General features: G+C 41.7%; 2 protein-coding genes across 2 annotated transcripts in view; both read left to right on the plus strand.

Annotated features, from left to right (window-relative positions):
• The window catches only part of hydin (HYDIN axonemal central pair apparatus protein), a 103,075-nt gene extending 92,930 nt beyond the window's left edge, over positions 1–10,145 (plus strand). The window contains exons 87-92 of the mRNA XM_034878117.1: positions 152–315; positions 4,833–4,983; positions 5,663–5,893; positions 5,997–6,221; positions 8,974–9,240; positions 9,938–10,145. Coding sequence (XP_034734008.1) covers positions 152–315; positions 4,833–4,983; positions 5,663–5,893; positions 5,997–6,221; positions 8,974–9,240; positions 9,938–10,138 — 1,239 coding nt within the window. The 3' untranslated portion in view covers positions 10,139–10,145. The remainder of the gene's footprint in view (positions 1–151; positions 316–4,832; positions 4,984–5,662; positions 5,894–5,996; positions 6,222–8,973; positions 9,241–9,937) is intronic.
• A 1,170-nt stretch (positions 10,146–11,315) lies between these two features.
• necab2 (N-terminal EF-hand calcium binding protein 2) overlaps positions 11,316–17,301 on the plus strand; it is a 140,552-nt gene continuing 134,566 nt past the window's right edge. Inside the window, exon 1 of the mRNA XM_034879189.1 lies at positions 11,316–11,703. Coding sequence (XP_034735080.1) covers positions 11,377–11,703 — 327 coding nt within the window. The 5' untranslated portion in view covers positions 11,316–11,376. The remainder of the gene's footprint in view (positions 11,704–17,301) is intronic.

Raw genomic sequence — 17,301 nt, forward strand, 5'->3', positions numbered from 1 at the left:
TTATATTCACCTCTGCTTGTAGCCCTGTTTTTGCATAACTATAAAGTGAAATGCATTCCATAAAGCTAAACAAAAACGCATCAGCTCTGAAGTGTGATATTATTACTTAATCCCAGACATTAACTTGTCATATTTCTCCTTCTTTCTTCAGGGATCAGTCTTTTTCTCCTTCCCTGATGGGACAGGCGTACTGTACTCCCTGCAAGGAACTGCTGAACCTCCCAAGGCAGAGGACACCATCGTGCACGAACTGCCTGCCAAGACTCACCACACGGAGTTTCTTACTGTGAACAACTGGCTCTCCAAGCAACAGCAGTAAAGCAAACACACACACACAAGTATCTTAAACCATATATAACCTAGTCTATAGGGATGCCAAATCATTTACGGCAGGGGTCTTTTTTACGTTTTTAGAGCCAAAGACCTCTAAACTGAAAGAAAGACTGATCTGGGACCCCCTTCTACATGTACTGTGTTGTATAAAATGAAGTTGCCGGGCGGCCTAAAGCCTTCATACATACTTTTTAGCATAGAATACTAAGCTATTTGTTTGCATGTTTTTAATGTTACGCATACATGTTGCACAGTGAATCTTTACTATAAACTGTATCTGTGGGTGGCTATCTTAGAGACTACCTTACCTACAGGCCAGTAAGCCTATCATCAGTGGGGATTTATATTTGCTAATATTTGAGAATTAATTTATGAAAAACAACTTAAAAAATTTGACAATAATTTGGAGGCCCAACTGTAGTGACTGCTGAAGGTCCTTGGTTTACGGGATTGTTCATTTGCTGCCAGGTGATCTGCCAGATGTCCCTCACTTTACAATTTCTTTATACCTGCATTCTAAACTCCGGTGGATTGATAAGGACTGAGTTAACTGCTCTTCAGATCTCTGCAGGGAAAATCCAGACAGCTGGCTGGATTTCTGTCGAGTTTTCTGTTGTACAACTAAAATAACTTTTGAACAAACACCAAAACAAGTTATTTCCTGAGGCTATTTTGCAGAGGCACCGTCACTGCGCCTGATTATGATTAGTTTAAATTGCTCCAATTATGTTCATTTCCAGGTTCATAATTGTATTTAGAGATTATATTAGAATAGCTTTACGTGGTTTAATTTTTTTAAAAGCACTATATTTTTGTTGTACTGAACATTGCTGTGGTTCCTCTTTTCACCCAAATCTCTGTTTTAGCTACAGAGTGAGGCATCTCACCTCTATTCAATCTTTGTTGGGAGTTGCACATGCACAGTACCTAGGGAATGACTACTAGCCAGTCAGAAGCAGAGTGTGAGAGCGTGCCACGCTAGCAGCTAGGCGAGCATTATAACGTGTGTTACAAAGTGAAGCACAAATGTCATGGAAGTAAAGGCTGGACTACAATAGAGCTGTTTGGAGCAGTTGGTGAACAGAGTTTTCTGTTGGAGATGGTAAGTCACTTTTGGGTGGACTTACCTTTCTTTTCCCCTTTGTTAACCTATTACAAGCACAAAAAAGATAAACAACACATTAAAGGAAAGGGAAAAAAGGCTGTCTGGACTAGCTAGACCCTCATTTTCCGCACTGTGGAGGAAGGTCTGGCAATGCGAGACTATATACAGTACAGGCCAAAAGTTTGGACACACCTTCTCATTAAATGCATTTCCTTTATTTTTCATGACTATTTACATTGTAGATCATCACTGAATGCATCAAAACTAATGAACTGAAAACATGTCTTATATTCTAGTTTCCTCAAATTTGCCACCCTTTGCTCTGATTACTGCTTTGCACACTCTTGGCATTCTCTTGATGAGCTTCAAGAGGTAGTCACCTGAAATGGTTTCCCAACAGCCTTAAAGGACTTCCCAGAATGCTCAGCACTTGTTGGCCCTTTTGCTTTCAATCTGCGGTCCAGCTCTCCCCAAACCATCTCGATTGGATTCAGGTCCGGTGACTGTGGAGGCGCAGCACTCCATCACTCTCCTCCTTGATCAATTAGCCCTTACACAGCCTGGAGGTGTGTTTGGGGTCATTGTCCTGTTGGAAAATAAATGATTGTCTAACTAAACGCAAACCGGATGGGATGGCATGTCGCTGCAGGATGCTGTGGTAGCCATGCTGGTTTAGTATGTCTTCAATTTCGAATAAAATCTCCAACATTTTCAACAGCAAAGTACCCCCAACACCATCACTCCTCCTCTATGCTTCACGGTGGAAACCAGGCATGTAGAATCCATCCAGTCACCTTTTCTCCGTCGCACAAAGACACAGAGGTCGGAACCAAAGATCTCACACTGACTCATCAGACCAAAGCACAGATTTCCACTGGTCCAATGTCCTCTCTTTGCGTTTCTTGGCCCAAACAAATCTCTTCTGCTTGTTTCCTCTCCTTAGAAGTGGTTTCCTAGCTGCTGTTTGAACATGAAGGCCTGATTTGCGCAGTCTCCTCTTAACAGTTGTTCTAGAGATGTGTCTGCTGCTAGAACTCTGTGTGGTCTTCATCTGGTCTCTAATCTGAGCTGCTGTTAACTTGCAATTTGTAAGGCTGGTGACTCGGATGAACTTATCCTCAGCAGAAAAGGTGACTCTTGGTCTTGCTTTCCTGGGGCGGTAAATGGTCATGAAAATAAAGAAAACGCATTGAATGAGATCGTGTTTCCAATTTTTTGGCCTGTACTGTATATATAAAACCATAAATATAATAATGCAATACATGATTTGTTGGCCACTTGGGGGCAGCGGAAACTAGTTGTTGTTTGAACACAACATTGTCACATTGAGTTGATAAGAAAAACCTGTTCAAACATCGGCTTATTATTACATTATCTTTTATTAGGAGTATACTTCTGGCCACTTGATATATGCATGTCCAATATTCTCTTTGATTTGTTTTTGGTCTCTTCCAAGTAATGGGGGAAATGTTTGGCTCTTTAACTGATAACTATGTTCACCAGCTAGTCACCAACTGCATCTGCCTGGCATTTAATGCTGGGCAGGTGGTGTACAGTTTTTTTTTTAGAGCTTTAGTTTTCTGAAAACAGCTTCCTGCTATGGCAGAAAATTATGCTATGAAAGCGGCGGGTCTGAACTGCTTAACAATTAGCTGAAAATTGGTTTAAAGCCCTGTATGGCCGAGGGGAGCTGCATGTGATAATTCTCTGTAGTTTCATCACGAAGAGCCCCCTTTGGCCTTTGTTGTTTAAAGGCCTGTTGCCAGACAGATATCAGGCAAGTCCCCACACCATTCCGTGATGGATGAAAAAAGTGCTCTGCTTTATTCGGCTTTCCTAAAACCAATCACAATTGTAATGGGCGGAACTAAGCGCTGCACGAAGCTGCTGCAAAATTGCCTTACAAAGAACGTGTTTTGGTGGAACGTGTGTACGCTCAAAAAAAATTTAAGTAGCACAACAGCGTACAGTTATGGAAAGCGTAAGTAATGGAAACGCACGGTGACGGAAAGTGTAAAGTAACAAAAATTTGGCAAAAAAAAAGGACATATGGCGGAATTTCCCACGAGAGCGGGGAATCCCAAAAGTGGAAGGTCAAGAATAGACTAATGCAAGAACACCACGTCCAGACACTACCAGCCATTGTTAGTATATATTTGTATGCATTAAAAGGCTTTTCAGCATTTCAGCATTTAGTAGGGATGCACTAAATTCAGATTTTTGGGGTTTGGCCAGATAAAATATCCACTGGTTAAGATTCTGGCAAATCCGACACCGAATACAGAATCTTACTCCCATCCTCAGTGCATTAACACAGTAAACCCATTAATTAAGTAAACTTTGGCCGCAGCCTCTAAAATAGTTAAATGTAACAACTTAATGTTGAATTCACACGCTCTTTTCACATTGTAGGAAAGCACAGGAATTTTTTCTGGCAAATTTTTGCTAACCACTGTATGATGAAGGCATGTTGGGTGGGTGAAATTAGAAAGCTAACGTTGGCTAACGAGCAGCACCCGCTGCCACTGTAGGGAGACTCCTTTACTGAGAGAACCGCTGACAGCAGGCAGAGGCACTGTCTGGTTTTTAGCTGTGACTGTCCTTCTTTTGCCGTGTCTGGAGTTGCTTCATTTTGGCTGCTGTCTGTAGATTACTTCATGCACAACTTGCATTCTTTTGGATGTTTCATACGCAAATGTTTCATACGCAAATGTTTCATACGCAAATGTTTCATACGCAAATGTTTCATACGCAAATGTTTTATACGCAAATGTTTTAACAGCGGCGGCGCTGTGTATTGTTTAGGGTCCCTGCCGCCACAAGACAAATCGACATTGCAAATGGAATGTGTAACTTGACTTGAATGGCCTTCTTTTGAATGAAAGTACTGCCAAACAACACTTTTTCTGCTCACAAGTTCCGTTTTCACCTTCTCATAGCCTACTGCATTGAAAGGTCCACCTACGTAAACACCTTCCGTAATGAACGGCGGCGTCATTATGTCAACCAGCATAGCACGCCTAGTGCAAGCTTATGGTTTGGTTTGGTGGAAGAAAATTCTAAGGTTCGGCAGACACCAAACTCTGTCAAAAAGCCCAGTATTTGGACAAATACGAACCCGAATCCTGGATTTGATCCATCCCTAGTATTTAGTATTTCAATATTTTGCAGCACTTTTTCAAAACATGTATGTTTTTAAATGTTCATTAGTCATGTGAAAAGTGAAGTGGTGAAAATCCTACACCTATTTAATTTAGCAAAACCTCTTGTTGCATGTTAAAAAGATCACTAATAAGTAATACGTAAATAACCACTGAGATGTAATGAGGAGAAATGCACAAGCCCTGTTAGGACGGTTATACAGTAGAGTCACGAGTGTTTTCTGTGTGCTCAGGTTCCGTGTGTTAATAGAGATCCTGAAACCTGACAAGCCTGATGCTACGGTGTCCCTCAAGGGTCTGGAATACGTTGATGTCCCTGCTTTGGCCAAGAGAGACTACAAGATGTCTTTCTTCACATACAAAGAGGGGCAGTACAACATCAAGGTTTGATCACACCAGTGTTGGAAGAAGTATTCAGATCTTTTACTTAAGTGAAAGTACTAAAACCACACAAAAGAAGTTAGTTACTGTTAGAAGTAATAGTCCTGCATTGAAAATGTTACTTAAGTATGTAAGCATCAGCAGGTAAATGTACTTAAAGTATTAAAAGTAAAAGTACTCAATGCAGAAAAATCCTCACATTTATTAAACTGGAAACGATCAAAACAGTTCTGTGTTTCATTGGCTAATTATTTCAGCTAGACATCGTATTTTCTAAACTACTTGTGTTTTGTGTGAAAAATTCTTAATTTGTAAAGCGACAAGTAGCTAAAGCTGTCAGATGAATGTAGTGGAGGAAAAAGTTCAATATTTTTCTCTGAAATGTAGCGTAGTAGAAGTAGAAAGTTTCATGAAAAGAAAAGACTTAAGTAAAGTACCTCAAATTTGTACAGTCCAGTACTTGAGTAAATGTACATAGTTACATTACGAATGGCTCACACACTCATTTCTGTGACTACATTTTAGACTTTATTGTCACAGATATTGTACGTTATGGACACAGCTCGCTTACAGACAAACAACAGCACAAACATAACAGAATGACATGCAGAGAAATAACAGACAAAGTAAATATGTCTGAATATTTTTCTGAGCCCTGTCACCCTTTATCCCTTCTCTTCAGGTGACGTTTCGTAATGAGGTGTCCGGTGAGTACTTGTTCTACCTTGTTAGCTTCAAGGTCACATCTCCAGGAGTCTTGTCCACCATAGAGCTGGTGAGCACCGTCCGCTGCACAGCCTTGGCCACCATACAGGTGGAGAATCCCCTGACTACAGCTATCTGCCTCACCACTGACTGTAAATGCCTTGACATCAGTGCCCCACCTCAGCACACTGTGCCGGGACAGTCCAAGGTGGATGCTAAGTACATCTATTTTCAGTACTTTGGGAAAAGTTGTGTGCTCACAAACAAACTTTAATTGACCCTCTTGGTGTGTGCGTGTCTCCTCTCTTTAGGGTTCTCTGAGCTTGGAGTACTTTCCCCTGCGTGCAGGCGAGTCTACAGCCCGGCTAACTCTGTTTAGTAATGATCTGGGTTACTTCCACTACGACCTGCTTCTCAAAGCTCTGCCTCCACCGCAAGAGAAACCCGTCCACTTCAGCACTTCTCTGGGCAGCAGCCACTCTGTTCTTGTTAAGTTCATCAACTACTCCCGCTACGAAACTGAGTACACATGCAAGGTAGGAAAATAATAAACATGTCTCAATTATTCAGAAATGGAGATGACACCTAGTTCTTGTGAGACTGTATGTTCTGACCTTTTCTCTGCTAGTTTTGCTTCAATATGGATGCGGGCACTAGATGGTGTCTTTCAATCAGGCACTATAGTGGTCATTCGTCCTCAGACTCAACTAAAACAAACTCACAATGCAACAGCCACTAAGGCACCTAAGGAGTGAATCTAATGCAAGGTCAAGGTCAAAGTTTATTTATATAGCACATGTACAGACAGTCACTACTGCCCTAAAGTCCTGTACAAATATACTGTAGATAAAAAACAGACAACCGATAAAAACTTGCTCAAAACAATAACAACAATAAAATGTCACAGCTCAGCTTATGTTAAAAGCCAATGCAAAAAGATGAGTTTTTAAAAGGGATTTAAAACTCTGAATAGAGGAAGCTGCTAATGTTGAGAGGAAGAGAGTTCCAGAGCTTAGGACCTGCCACTGAAAAAGTTCTGTCCCTTCTGGTTTTCAGTCTGAATCTGGGACAATCTAAAAGCAACTGGTCAGCCGACCTAAGTGCTCTGACTGGAGTGGGAAAAATCTGCATATCAGATAAATATGATGGTGCCAACCCATTAAGAGATTTAAAAACAAACAATAAGAACTTTAAATGGATTCTAAAAACTACAGGCAGCCAGTGGAGAGACGACAGTACAAGGGTGTGGTTACTGCGCCTTTTTCCTGTCAGCTGCATTCTGAACTAATTGTAATTGGCGAACTGAAGACTGATCAAGGCTATAGTACAATGAGTTACAATAGTCCAGGCGACCCGTGGCACTAACCTCCCACATTATGAAGACCCTGGAGAAACTGGTTCTGGAACAGCTGCGGCCCATGGTCAGACCTCTCCTGGACCCCCTCCGGTTTGCCTACGAGCCCCAACTGGGAGTTGAGGACACCATTATCTTCCTGCTCAACTGCATCGGACCACCTGCAACACTGTGTGTCAGACAGCATGGTCAGCAACACCGGGGCCCCGCAGGGGACTGTCCTCTCTTCCTTCCTCTTCCCCATCTACACCACAGACTTCAACTACCACACAGAGTCTGATGACTCTGCTGTGGTTGGATGTATCAGCGAGGGTGATGAGGCTGAGTACAGAGTCGTGTTGTGGGACTTTGTCACATGGAGTGAGCAGAACCATCTACAGCTCAACGTGACAAAGACTAAGGAGCTGGTGGTGGATCTAAGGAGAGCCAAGGCACCAGTGTGCCCTGTTTCCATCAAGGGGGACAGTGTGGATATTGTGGAGGACTACAAATACCTGGGAGTGCACTTCAACAATAAACTGGACTGGGCCATGTGGTCAGAAATACCTGCATCAGAAATGTCCTTTATGGACAGATTTTTTATTTATTTAAAAAAATAAACGTAGGCCTTTTTTGAATTGGTTTGAAACAACGTGCAACGGAAATTAATGTGATTGTTGATAGCGTAGTGAATAGTGAAGCGGCTTTGTATGCTGTTATTTTTGCTGAGGAGGGTTTGAATTTCTTTTAAAACACATGTTTCCCGTGGTAGAATGTTGTAGTAATGTAGTGCTCAGATATTCAGTTCAGTTCAGTACAGTTTTTATTAAGGTGCGACATGCGTAAGCCTTTAAAATGTAAATGAATAGGTAGCGAATCTGTTGACGTAGGTAGCCGTTGATACAGGTTTACACGGCCTCTGGACCACCAGAAGGCACACAAACCCAGCAGGGCTGAGAGTAGAGAGATTCGAGGACTGATACCCAAAAATGACACACTTTAGAAAGGAAGCATGTTGATCACGGATGGAAAGAAGTGTCTGGCGATTATACACAAACAGCGTTGAGACATTTAGATAACTTAAACTAATAATCAGAGCAAACAATATCCCAAACAGGGCAGGGAGACGCTGCGCCGTGCACACAGCTGGCGCCATCTTTGAGGTTTGAGCAGGTTAGATACATTCATTTTCAAGGCAAAGATGGCAATTTTTTTATGTTTCTTTTTCAGTTTTCTTGGTAAGCAAACATTTGAACATGGAACAATTGCATCTCTTGGCTCTGGTGTCCCCGGTGTCTACCTGCTACATCCCTGCTTACCCATCCATATACAGTATATATAAACGTCACCTGGTAGCTGCATGGTACTTTCAAAACAAAAGCCCTAACAAATACTTCAAGTAACCAAAATAAATATATTAATAACGATAGAATCCAACTCATTTAGCTGTATAATTAAACAAGACCGAAACCAAATAAATAAATAAATAATACATATTTAAATATGTAATATTAAATTACAATATTTGAATATAATACTAAATAATAATATAATATTAAATAAATAATATTTATTTAGATATAACAAAATAACTAAACACTGAATATCTCCAGCTGGCACTTTACCAATCGGTTTGCTAGTCATGAGGAATACTAAGCCTGTGAAAATAGTTTTGTAGTGTGTTGTGGGATTCTTGAGGAACTTCATCAAGTCTGAGTAAATAGCTCTGGTCCTTTTAAGGCCGTCATCTTGTGACACAGGGATGTTTTACACCTCCTGTACTGTAGATACTACGCTGTAGAGCTAAAACAACACATACTGTAGAACTTTACGTTCAGACCCAACCTATGACACCAGCATTGTGAGGATCTTCTAAAATGACTAAAAATACCAACGTAGTCTCAGTGGTTTATTTGCAGTCATATGAATCCCTTCTTGTTACCTCTCTCCTGCAGACTGATTGCCCAGACTTCATAGTGGACAAGTCTAGAGCCCAGGTGGGACCAGATGCCAGCGTGGAGGTTTGTTTTGAACCTCATGAGCTGGGGCAAGTGAGAGGCCTCCTCTGCCTGTCCTCAGCAGGCGGTGGCGAATACATCTTTCCCTTGCATGGGATCTGCCTCCCTCCCAAAGCCCAGGGCCCGTTTAGCATCAAGACGGGTCGCAACGTTTCTATCCCCTTCAAGAATGTATTCCTGCAGTCCACCACTTTCTCTTTTAAGGTAAAGAAATAATGGCTTGAGGGCTAGGGAAATCTGAGAAACCGGATTAAATAGAGGAATAAGTTAAAAATGAGTCTATGTCTTTGGAGGAGCATTGGTGTCACTGACAAATGAAGTGATTTTTTGCTTTCCAATACATCCAGTGTGGAAAAAGCCAATACATTTGTTTAAATCCAAGGAATTTATTTGCTGGCAGCTGGTTATTTTATAACATTGAACATCTGTTACATTCAAGCCATTGGCAAATAAGTTGAAACAAAGCTAATTAGACCTATCAGCTCCACCAAACTCTCTCTGTATTTCTCAGTATGGCTATGTTTACAAAATGATGCAGACCGGCGACTTTTACATGTAGAGTGATGCATTTTAAGAGAAAGGACAACAGCAACGTTCAGTTTTGAATCCTCTGTGTCCTCCTTGAGTGACCCACAGCCTTGTGGAGGAGAGGTGTAGGTGGTGCGCGATGACGGAAGGCTTGCGTCAAGTGTTGTTGTCATTACTTAGAATCCCTCATGCTGCCGACCAACTACACAAAACAGCTTAAAATTCTGCCTGGAACAATTGCAGTAAAGAGAGTGATGCAGCCTGGCTTTTATATTCTCATGTTTAGGCTTCACTTCTACAAAATGCTTACACTTTAATAATTTCCTTCACCCTGTTATTGATTTAATCTGGGCCATATTTACTCTGCTCCTAGGTGGACAACCCCTGTTTTACTGTCGCAGAGGTGGACACAATCCTCTCCAAAAAGACCCATACCATCCTGGTGTCCTTTGACGCCCCTCCAGGAGGCCTTCCAGGGCCGTGGGTTGGCAAGCTGACCATCTCCAGTCAGGGCCACAGCAAACCTTGTTATTGGGTCTATTACCTAAAAGGCTACCGCACGGAGTCATCTTAGAGAGAGATATGTTCACACACACGTAATGTACACACATGCAATTGGCTGTAAACACACACAAAAAACATATACAAACAGATGCCAAGATAAATGCACCGGAAACCATTTTAGACTCAAGCCTTTCATGTGTAACTCATTTTTATGAAGCTTTGGTTGAATTTGTTTACAAATTATTTATTCAATGTCTGGACTTCAATATGAAGGGAAAAAATAGCCATAATTGTCTCGTGTATACTTATGTTGTTTAATTAATTAGTTGTCTTAAATGTGTTCATAAATATTTGACTAGTCAACTGAATAAAACCTTGCAGAGAAAACGTGCCCACACCTGTCATTGCACACTTGTTACCACATGGGGGCGATCATGTCAAGGGAATTCACCAATTCTACTGCTTCAGCGACTGAAGATACAACCTTTACCATACAAATAAAAATACCACGTTAACGTGTCTACTTTCCACCTGGAGTTAATTTGTCCAAACCACTCTACGCTGCTAACACACAGCACACTGTAGGCAAGATTAGCTAATCAACTGAAAGGGTAGAGCTAGAGGAGACGCTCATTACCAAAGGTTAGATTTGTCACATCTCACACACACACACACACACACACACACACACACACAACTCTAATGAGGGCTGGACTGACAGTTCAAGAGACACTCCGAGGAAATCCTCTGATCCTCCCATTGGGACAAAGTGTCTTGCAGTGACTGTTTAAAGGAAGGAATGGAGGTAGTTGCTTTCAGAGCCCAAGAGGAGTGGTTACTGTATCCCAGATTGTCCTAAGTGGTGTAGCGTTAATACAATATGAGTGGATGTCAATCACATGATGTTGACTGCTCATAACCCAGACCGAAGATTAAAATCAAAAACTAAAACACCCAACAAATCCTATATTTGTACATTTTAGAAGGACAATGAGAATATTAATTTTAAAGTATAGGCTAGGCTATACATCGTACCCAATATGAATGTAAAACAACTGTAGTGTCTTAGTACAATATAAGATAGAGTAAATACAAGTAAGTGCAACAAAGTTAACTCTCCAAACCTTAAAAATATCAGTCCTCGAGAGAATATGACTATTTGCGTTTGATAGAAATGGATAGATAACAGGATTAACAGGATTGGTGGGTGTGTTTTGGGATGTGTGCTGTGATGTAAGAGGGGAGGATGAGGGGTGGGGGCTTCTCTCTCCCCCGTAGAGCGCAGCATGAGCGCTCCTCAGCAAAAGGATGTGTGAGCAGGCAGCGCGCTACTGTAGGGACGGAGTCCACAAACTGCTTAACAAAGAACAAGCCAAACTTCGAGCCCAAGAAAGCCGCGAGCAGCCGAACCCCGTAGCCAGTCAGGACAGCGAGTCCGCGACGGCAGCACAGTCCGGAAACAGCGGCGCCCAGCCCGGTGGAATCGACGGGCTCGTCCGCTGGATAGTCACCAAAATGAGCGACAACAAGAACATCTCCAGCCGGGAGTACGCTTCCAGCAAGGAGGAGGTGGCCGTGGCTCAGGAGCAGTTCTTCGCCCCGGAGCCACGGAGAGGCATCTCCGTTATTTTGGATGTAAGTATAGAGAGCCAGGCAGTGGGGGGGGTGCACATCCAGTGGCATACGGACCGGTGCAGTGCGCACTTACGCACTGAAACCATCCTTACAGTTTACTACTTCGGTTCATAGCTCGAGCTGAGCAAAGCCGGCAGGTGATTTGTGGTGTTAATTAACACTACTGGAAGGCACGTGTGTGTCGGCGACAAGCCTTTGATCCCCCGATGACGCGGCAGTCTTATCACTGGGCATTCCTAGCTTTCTTCTCGTTGCCTTTTCCAAAACTGTACTGTAACCTACATTTTGTTTGTTGGCCAGTACTCCCTTAGGCTCAATGTGTGCATTTTTCTATCAACATGGAAGGCATCATAAATTCAGGTCAGTGTAGTAGCCTACAGCTTTACTTTTTGTGATGGTTTACTGTGAGTTTAAAGAATGTCCGACGCGCCGCACCGCACTTCGCCCTTTGAGCACACCCATAAAAAAGTAAAAGCAGCGTCAGTAGCCTAAGTAAGATGTCTCATAGGGTGCTTATGTCAATTTTATTTAATTTTTTATATTTGTATTTATTGTTACATAATCCCGAGGTAATATCTAATTTCACTCCTCGGCCAACGGATAAACCTGTACACAGGTGCAGCCTTTCTGTATTGGAAGTGGCAATTACACAGCGCCATGCCGATTTAGGTCAGCTCATCAATACTACAGGGTTCTATTTTATCATCGCCCCACTAAATATTTCCCCTAGAGATCAGCTGATAGATAGAAAACAAAAAAGAAAAGTAGCTTAGTTTCTGCAGACCGTGACTACGATCCAAATAGATAAAGAAGGGTTAGGCCTACATAGAAAACTAACTATGATCAAGACCAGAGGGCCAATGCATGCTACCCTAGTAAACGTGTGTGTGTGTGTGTGTGTGTGTGTGTGTGTGTGTGTGTGTGTGTGTGTGTGTGTGTGTGAGAGAGAGAGAATTTCTACATTTTCATGCTTACGATTTCTTATACCACTTCAGGAACCGTTATTTGTCCTATTTTGTTAACCCCCACTCATTAGCCTACTTACTTACTTATTGAAGTTTCATGTTTTCCACGGGATCGTTTCCTTTTTGTTGGATTTCACCTGATGGCCCCAGTATGACAGTAATCTGCTACAGTACAATCACACTGATTGGTCGATATACAGTGCAAGCCGCGCCTATCGACATCAATAGTGAACTCTTTCTGGCATTTTCTCTCCAGCTCGCTTTCTGCATCGTCTTGAACTTTGAAATGTTAATAGTTTTTGCTTTTTTCCAATATTATTGACCCCACTGTTATTATCAGGATGAAGAGGTCCACACCAAAAGGATTGTGTAATTCCTGCCGCGTGCGTGCATGCGTGTGTATGTGTGCCCGCAGGCAGCCTTTTACTCATTAAACCCGCACTTCTTTGTTGTTTCTCATCCTTTGCTGTTCTCATCTCTTATCCTTCATCTTAAACCTGATGCACCTTTCTTTCATCCTACTTCCTCTTCCCCTCCTTTTTTAATTCCTTTCCTCCATGTCCTTCTTGTATTTCTCCTTTCCTCAAGCAGGCCAAGAAAACATCCATTCTTAATGAGGTTAGGAGATGGTTGCAACACTATCCCTCCCTCTGTCTCTGCCTTCTGTTCTCATTTTGTTCAATCTTTTTCTGCAACTTTCTTTAGTTGTCTCTCATTTTCCTCTCTCTGTGTCTCTCTCTCTCTATACACACACACACACACACACACACACACACACACATAGACACACACTCAACGTGATACTTTTCCTCCTCAAAGCTTGTCTGTCCCCAGCAGCTTCAGAGTTGGCTGTTTTCTGTGGAGTTGAATGCGCCCTAGGGTGCAGCCGGAGAGCAGAACAATGCAGAACAGCTTGTCATTTGGAACATTGTGCATCTCAGCAGTTAATGATTTTCACTTTGGCGCGTTCAGAATGCAGTCACTGCCAAAATGCACCACATACTTACATAGTTTTACAAGCAATAAACTTTATAAGTTTACATGCACTTATAAAGAAATATTACTAAATAATTAGTTTAAACTTGCATCCTGATGTGTTTCAACTGCAATCGTTACAACGTTGTCCATCTTGAAATGTTAAAATTAGCAACTAAGAATTAGATTTATTATCTATTATTCTGCAGACTATTTTCTTGATTAATTGGTTAAGTTGTGTCTGTGAAATGTAAAAAATAGTGAAAATGCCTTTTCTCTAGCAGTCGAGAACTAAAATAGTTTAGTCTAGATGAATTTTCACTTCATCAACCTATTAATTAATTATTTGAGCTTTATCTGAAATATGAAACGGGAGAGTCACAGATTAAATGAGTTTAAAGGGTAAAACACTTCTCTCTTTTGACGTTTTATTAAACAGTTGATAACAAAAGAGCCCCCCCCCCCCAAAAAAATAGATGCTCCCATAGGTGTTGGTTCAAGCAGCGTTCACGTCTCATATTGATGTCCACGGCCCCATTTGGGGGATAGAAAACAGACAATCCCTTAGAAGTCAATGCAATTCGAAGTGTGTTTGAAAAATGTTTATTGATTTATTTCTTGTTAAAAAAGTAATGTTTTACACACATCTAATGTCTATTTTCTAAACTTGCCTAAACCTGCGCGTTCACGATACCTTAATGAATTAAGGTTGCCCGACGTCTTTCCCCCTCAGTCTTCCCCGTATCAATGGATCGATGACCCAACAAGGTGACTGCATATTGGTTATGTGGAAATACATAACTGATTAACGTACTATTGTTAGGCTGTCTGTAATAAATCAACCTGTTATTGATAACAACTGTTTGATCTATAGGCTGAGATTAAGTTTGATGCTATAACTGTTAGCATCCGTCTTAAGCCAACGTTAGCTATCCATCATAAGTCACCAGAATCCTTTACCACACTGACTGAGAATATTCCTTGTATCTTATGAGTCTAATATATCAGTGTGAAAGTCTTGATTAACCCGCTACACAGCAGCTGTTTGGCATTTTCCTGTTTCTCTTCTGATGTGTCAGCGTGATTCTTTTCCTCTGCAATGCCGGTCTGGTCTATACCCTGGAGCCAAAGCCCATCTATCAAGATCTATTTTGAGACATGGCAGGAGGACACATCGGAGATCAGGACTTTTGGGTGTGTTGTTGGTGCAACCAGCTACTTAGTGACTTTTTGGTGTAGTTAAGGATTTAAAACGGTTTGTTTAAAGTTAAAGTTTGGAGCGACATTACACTTCCACTGCTGTTTGTGCTGTTGTCATTTATCACACGCAGGATTGTTTTCCCCCAGAAAGAGGCATTATGATTTTACTTTCCCTTGGATAACTCATTGCTGGCCTGACGTATAATGGCTGTAGTACAGTGGGGCTCGAAAGTTTGGGCACCCCAGGTAAAATTTTTTATTAATGTGCACAAAGAAGCCAAGAAAGATGGAAAAATCTCCAAAAGGCAACAAATGACAGATTAGATATTTGTATAATATGTCCAAAATTTGGATTTTATTTCTATCATTTACACTTTCAAATAACAGAAAACAAAAAAATGGCGTCTGCAAAAGTTTGGGCACCCTGCAGAGTTAATCCCTTGTACTGCCTCCTTGGCAAGTATCACAGCTTGGGAAACGCATTTTGCAGCCAGCCAAGAGTCTTTCAATTCTTGTTTAAGGGATCTCCGCCCATTCTTCCTTTTGTATAGATTTTCAATTATGTTGAGGTCAGGAGATTGTAAAGGCCATGGCAAAACCTTCAGTTAACACGATTTTGACTTCCCACGATTAAATTTGCGTGTTCGAGCGATTCTTTTTTTAAAAGCGTCATTTCATAGAACGCTCCGGGTTTTTTGCATAGCCAATCTACCGCTCAGTCAACCCGTCTGATCATGTGCCAGTCAGAGTAGTTCTCTGCACCCTGTGCAGCTCAGTTTCTAGATGTAGACAGTCACAGAGGACAGAATAACGGCTGGAAAACTCAACAGATAGCAGTAGATTATACGTCGGTCTCAAGGTTTACCAGTTACCAGTAAACGCAACTTTTTGTCAACAGCGCTGACCAGTGCTAGTCGGTGCTAGTTAGTGTCTGTTAGCTGTTAGCTCCTCTAGGACCTTGTGAGTCCTCGCATCCGCTGCAATGCTGTTTATATGGATATGGTTTAATTTTGCGTTACATGACCCATTTCGTCTGTAAAGCTGTGCCTGTGTTGAATCTCTCCTCTGCTCTCTCTCCTCTTACTCTACTTGCGGCACCGCCACACAGCGCCGGTCCAAACTTCTGACATTTGTCCACAGTTTAAATTTTTTATTAACACAGCTGTATATTATAAATAATAAATATGAGGGGCAAACCTGTAATTGTACCAGTGTTTCCGTGGTAACTCTGTTATCGCGGCCGCCACGGCAAAGTACACAGAAGAAGTTATTGAATGCGACTAACTTCAGTGCGTAGAGTAACAGCGTGTGTTACGGAGCTGCTGGACCTGGACCTGGGCCAGAGATGTGAATATCATAGTCCATAAAAATGCAGCGCAGTGACGATACAGACGTTTCATACACACGACATGTGTTTCTGCCGTTCGACCCGTAATGGACCCATTCATAATGAGTCAGCCGTCTCTCGGTGAGTAGCGTCCATCACACTCCCTCTCGCAGTTATAAATAGGCCTACGTGACAATAAAATTAGTTTTGGTTAAAATCAACAAATAATCGTGAGAATAACCGCGATCAAAATTTTGATCAAAATAATCGTGATTATCATTTTGGCCATAATCGTGCAGCCCTTATAGGTGACAAAAAATCTGTTTGGTTTGGTTCAAAGGATCAAGTAAATGTCCTTAGTTTTGTCAATGTTTTTTGTAGAGCAAATAACGTTATATCTTTGCCACCGTGACATTTCCCATAGACGTGTATAATTTCTGACTGGGAACCCAGAAATTCCAACATTCCATGTAAAAATGAACACGATAAACAACATAGTCTGTGCCCCTATCCTGGCCTCATGGCGGTACCGAAAGTCGGAAGAAAGTGACAGTCTTAATTGATTCTGACTGTGTCAGATAAAAGCAAGTGCCGTGCAGTGTAAGGTGGTAAAATATGTGGACAGTTTAATACAGGGAAAACCCACGATTTTGAAAGTAGCCTACATTTGAGAAACAAACACAAGGAGACTAACCTAGCTTACCTTAACAAGGTAAAGGAGAACGCCAAGCCTCCTTTCCCCGAAACAGAAGCTAACCCCGGTAACGTTACGGGCGGATGTATGGATACAAACACCAAAAGCGGGAAGGAACGTAGATTAATATGTGGATTAATACTGGGATGGCTTCACCACTGTGTGAGTCGACTGACTTTACATGACACTTTACTTGGACCAAAGTTTGAACACCTGTTGTCTGGTGGTTGTTTAGGTTTTTCTCCTGGAACATGTCAAACACATTCTTCACTTACTGCGCCGTCTTGTTTAGACTGTTTACATCTGTGTGCTAATCATCATATGTACATTGTTTGTACTGGTGTTATTGTTGAATACATTGTAAATACATACAGTGGGTACGGAAAGTATTCAGACCCCTTTAAATTTTTCACTCTTTGTTTCATTGCAGCCATTTT

Source organism: Etheostoma cragini, chromosome 8 (genome assembly GCF_013103735.1).
Source record: "Etheostoma cragini isolate CJK2018 chromosome 8, CSU_Ecrag_1.0, whole genome shotgun sequence".
Taxonomy (NCBI): Eukaryota; Metazoa; Chordata; class Actinopteri; order Perciformes; family Percidae; genus Etheostoma; species Etheostoma cragini.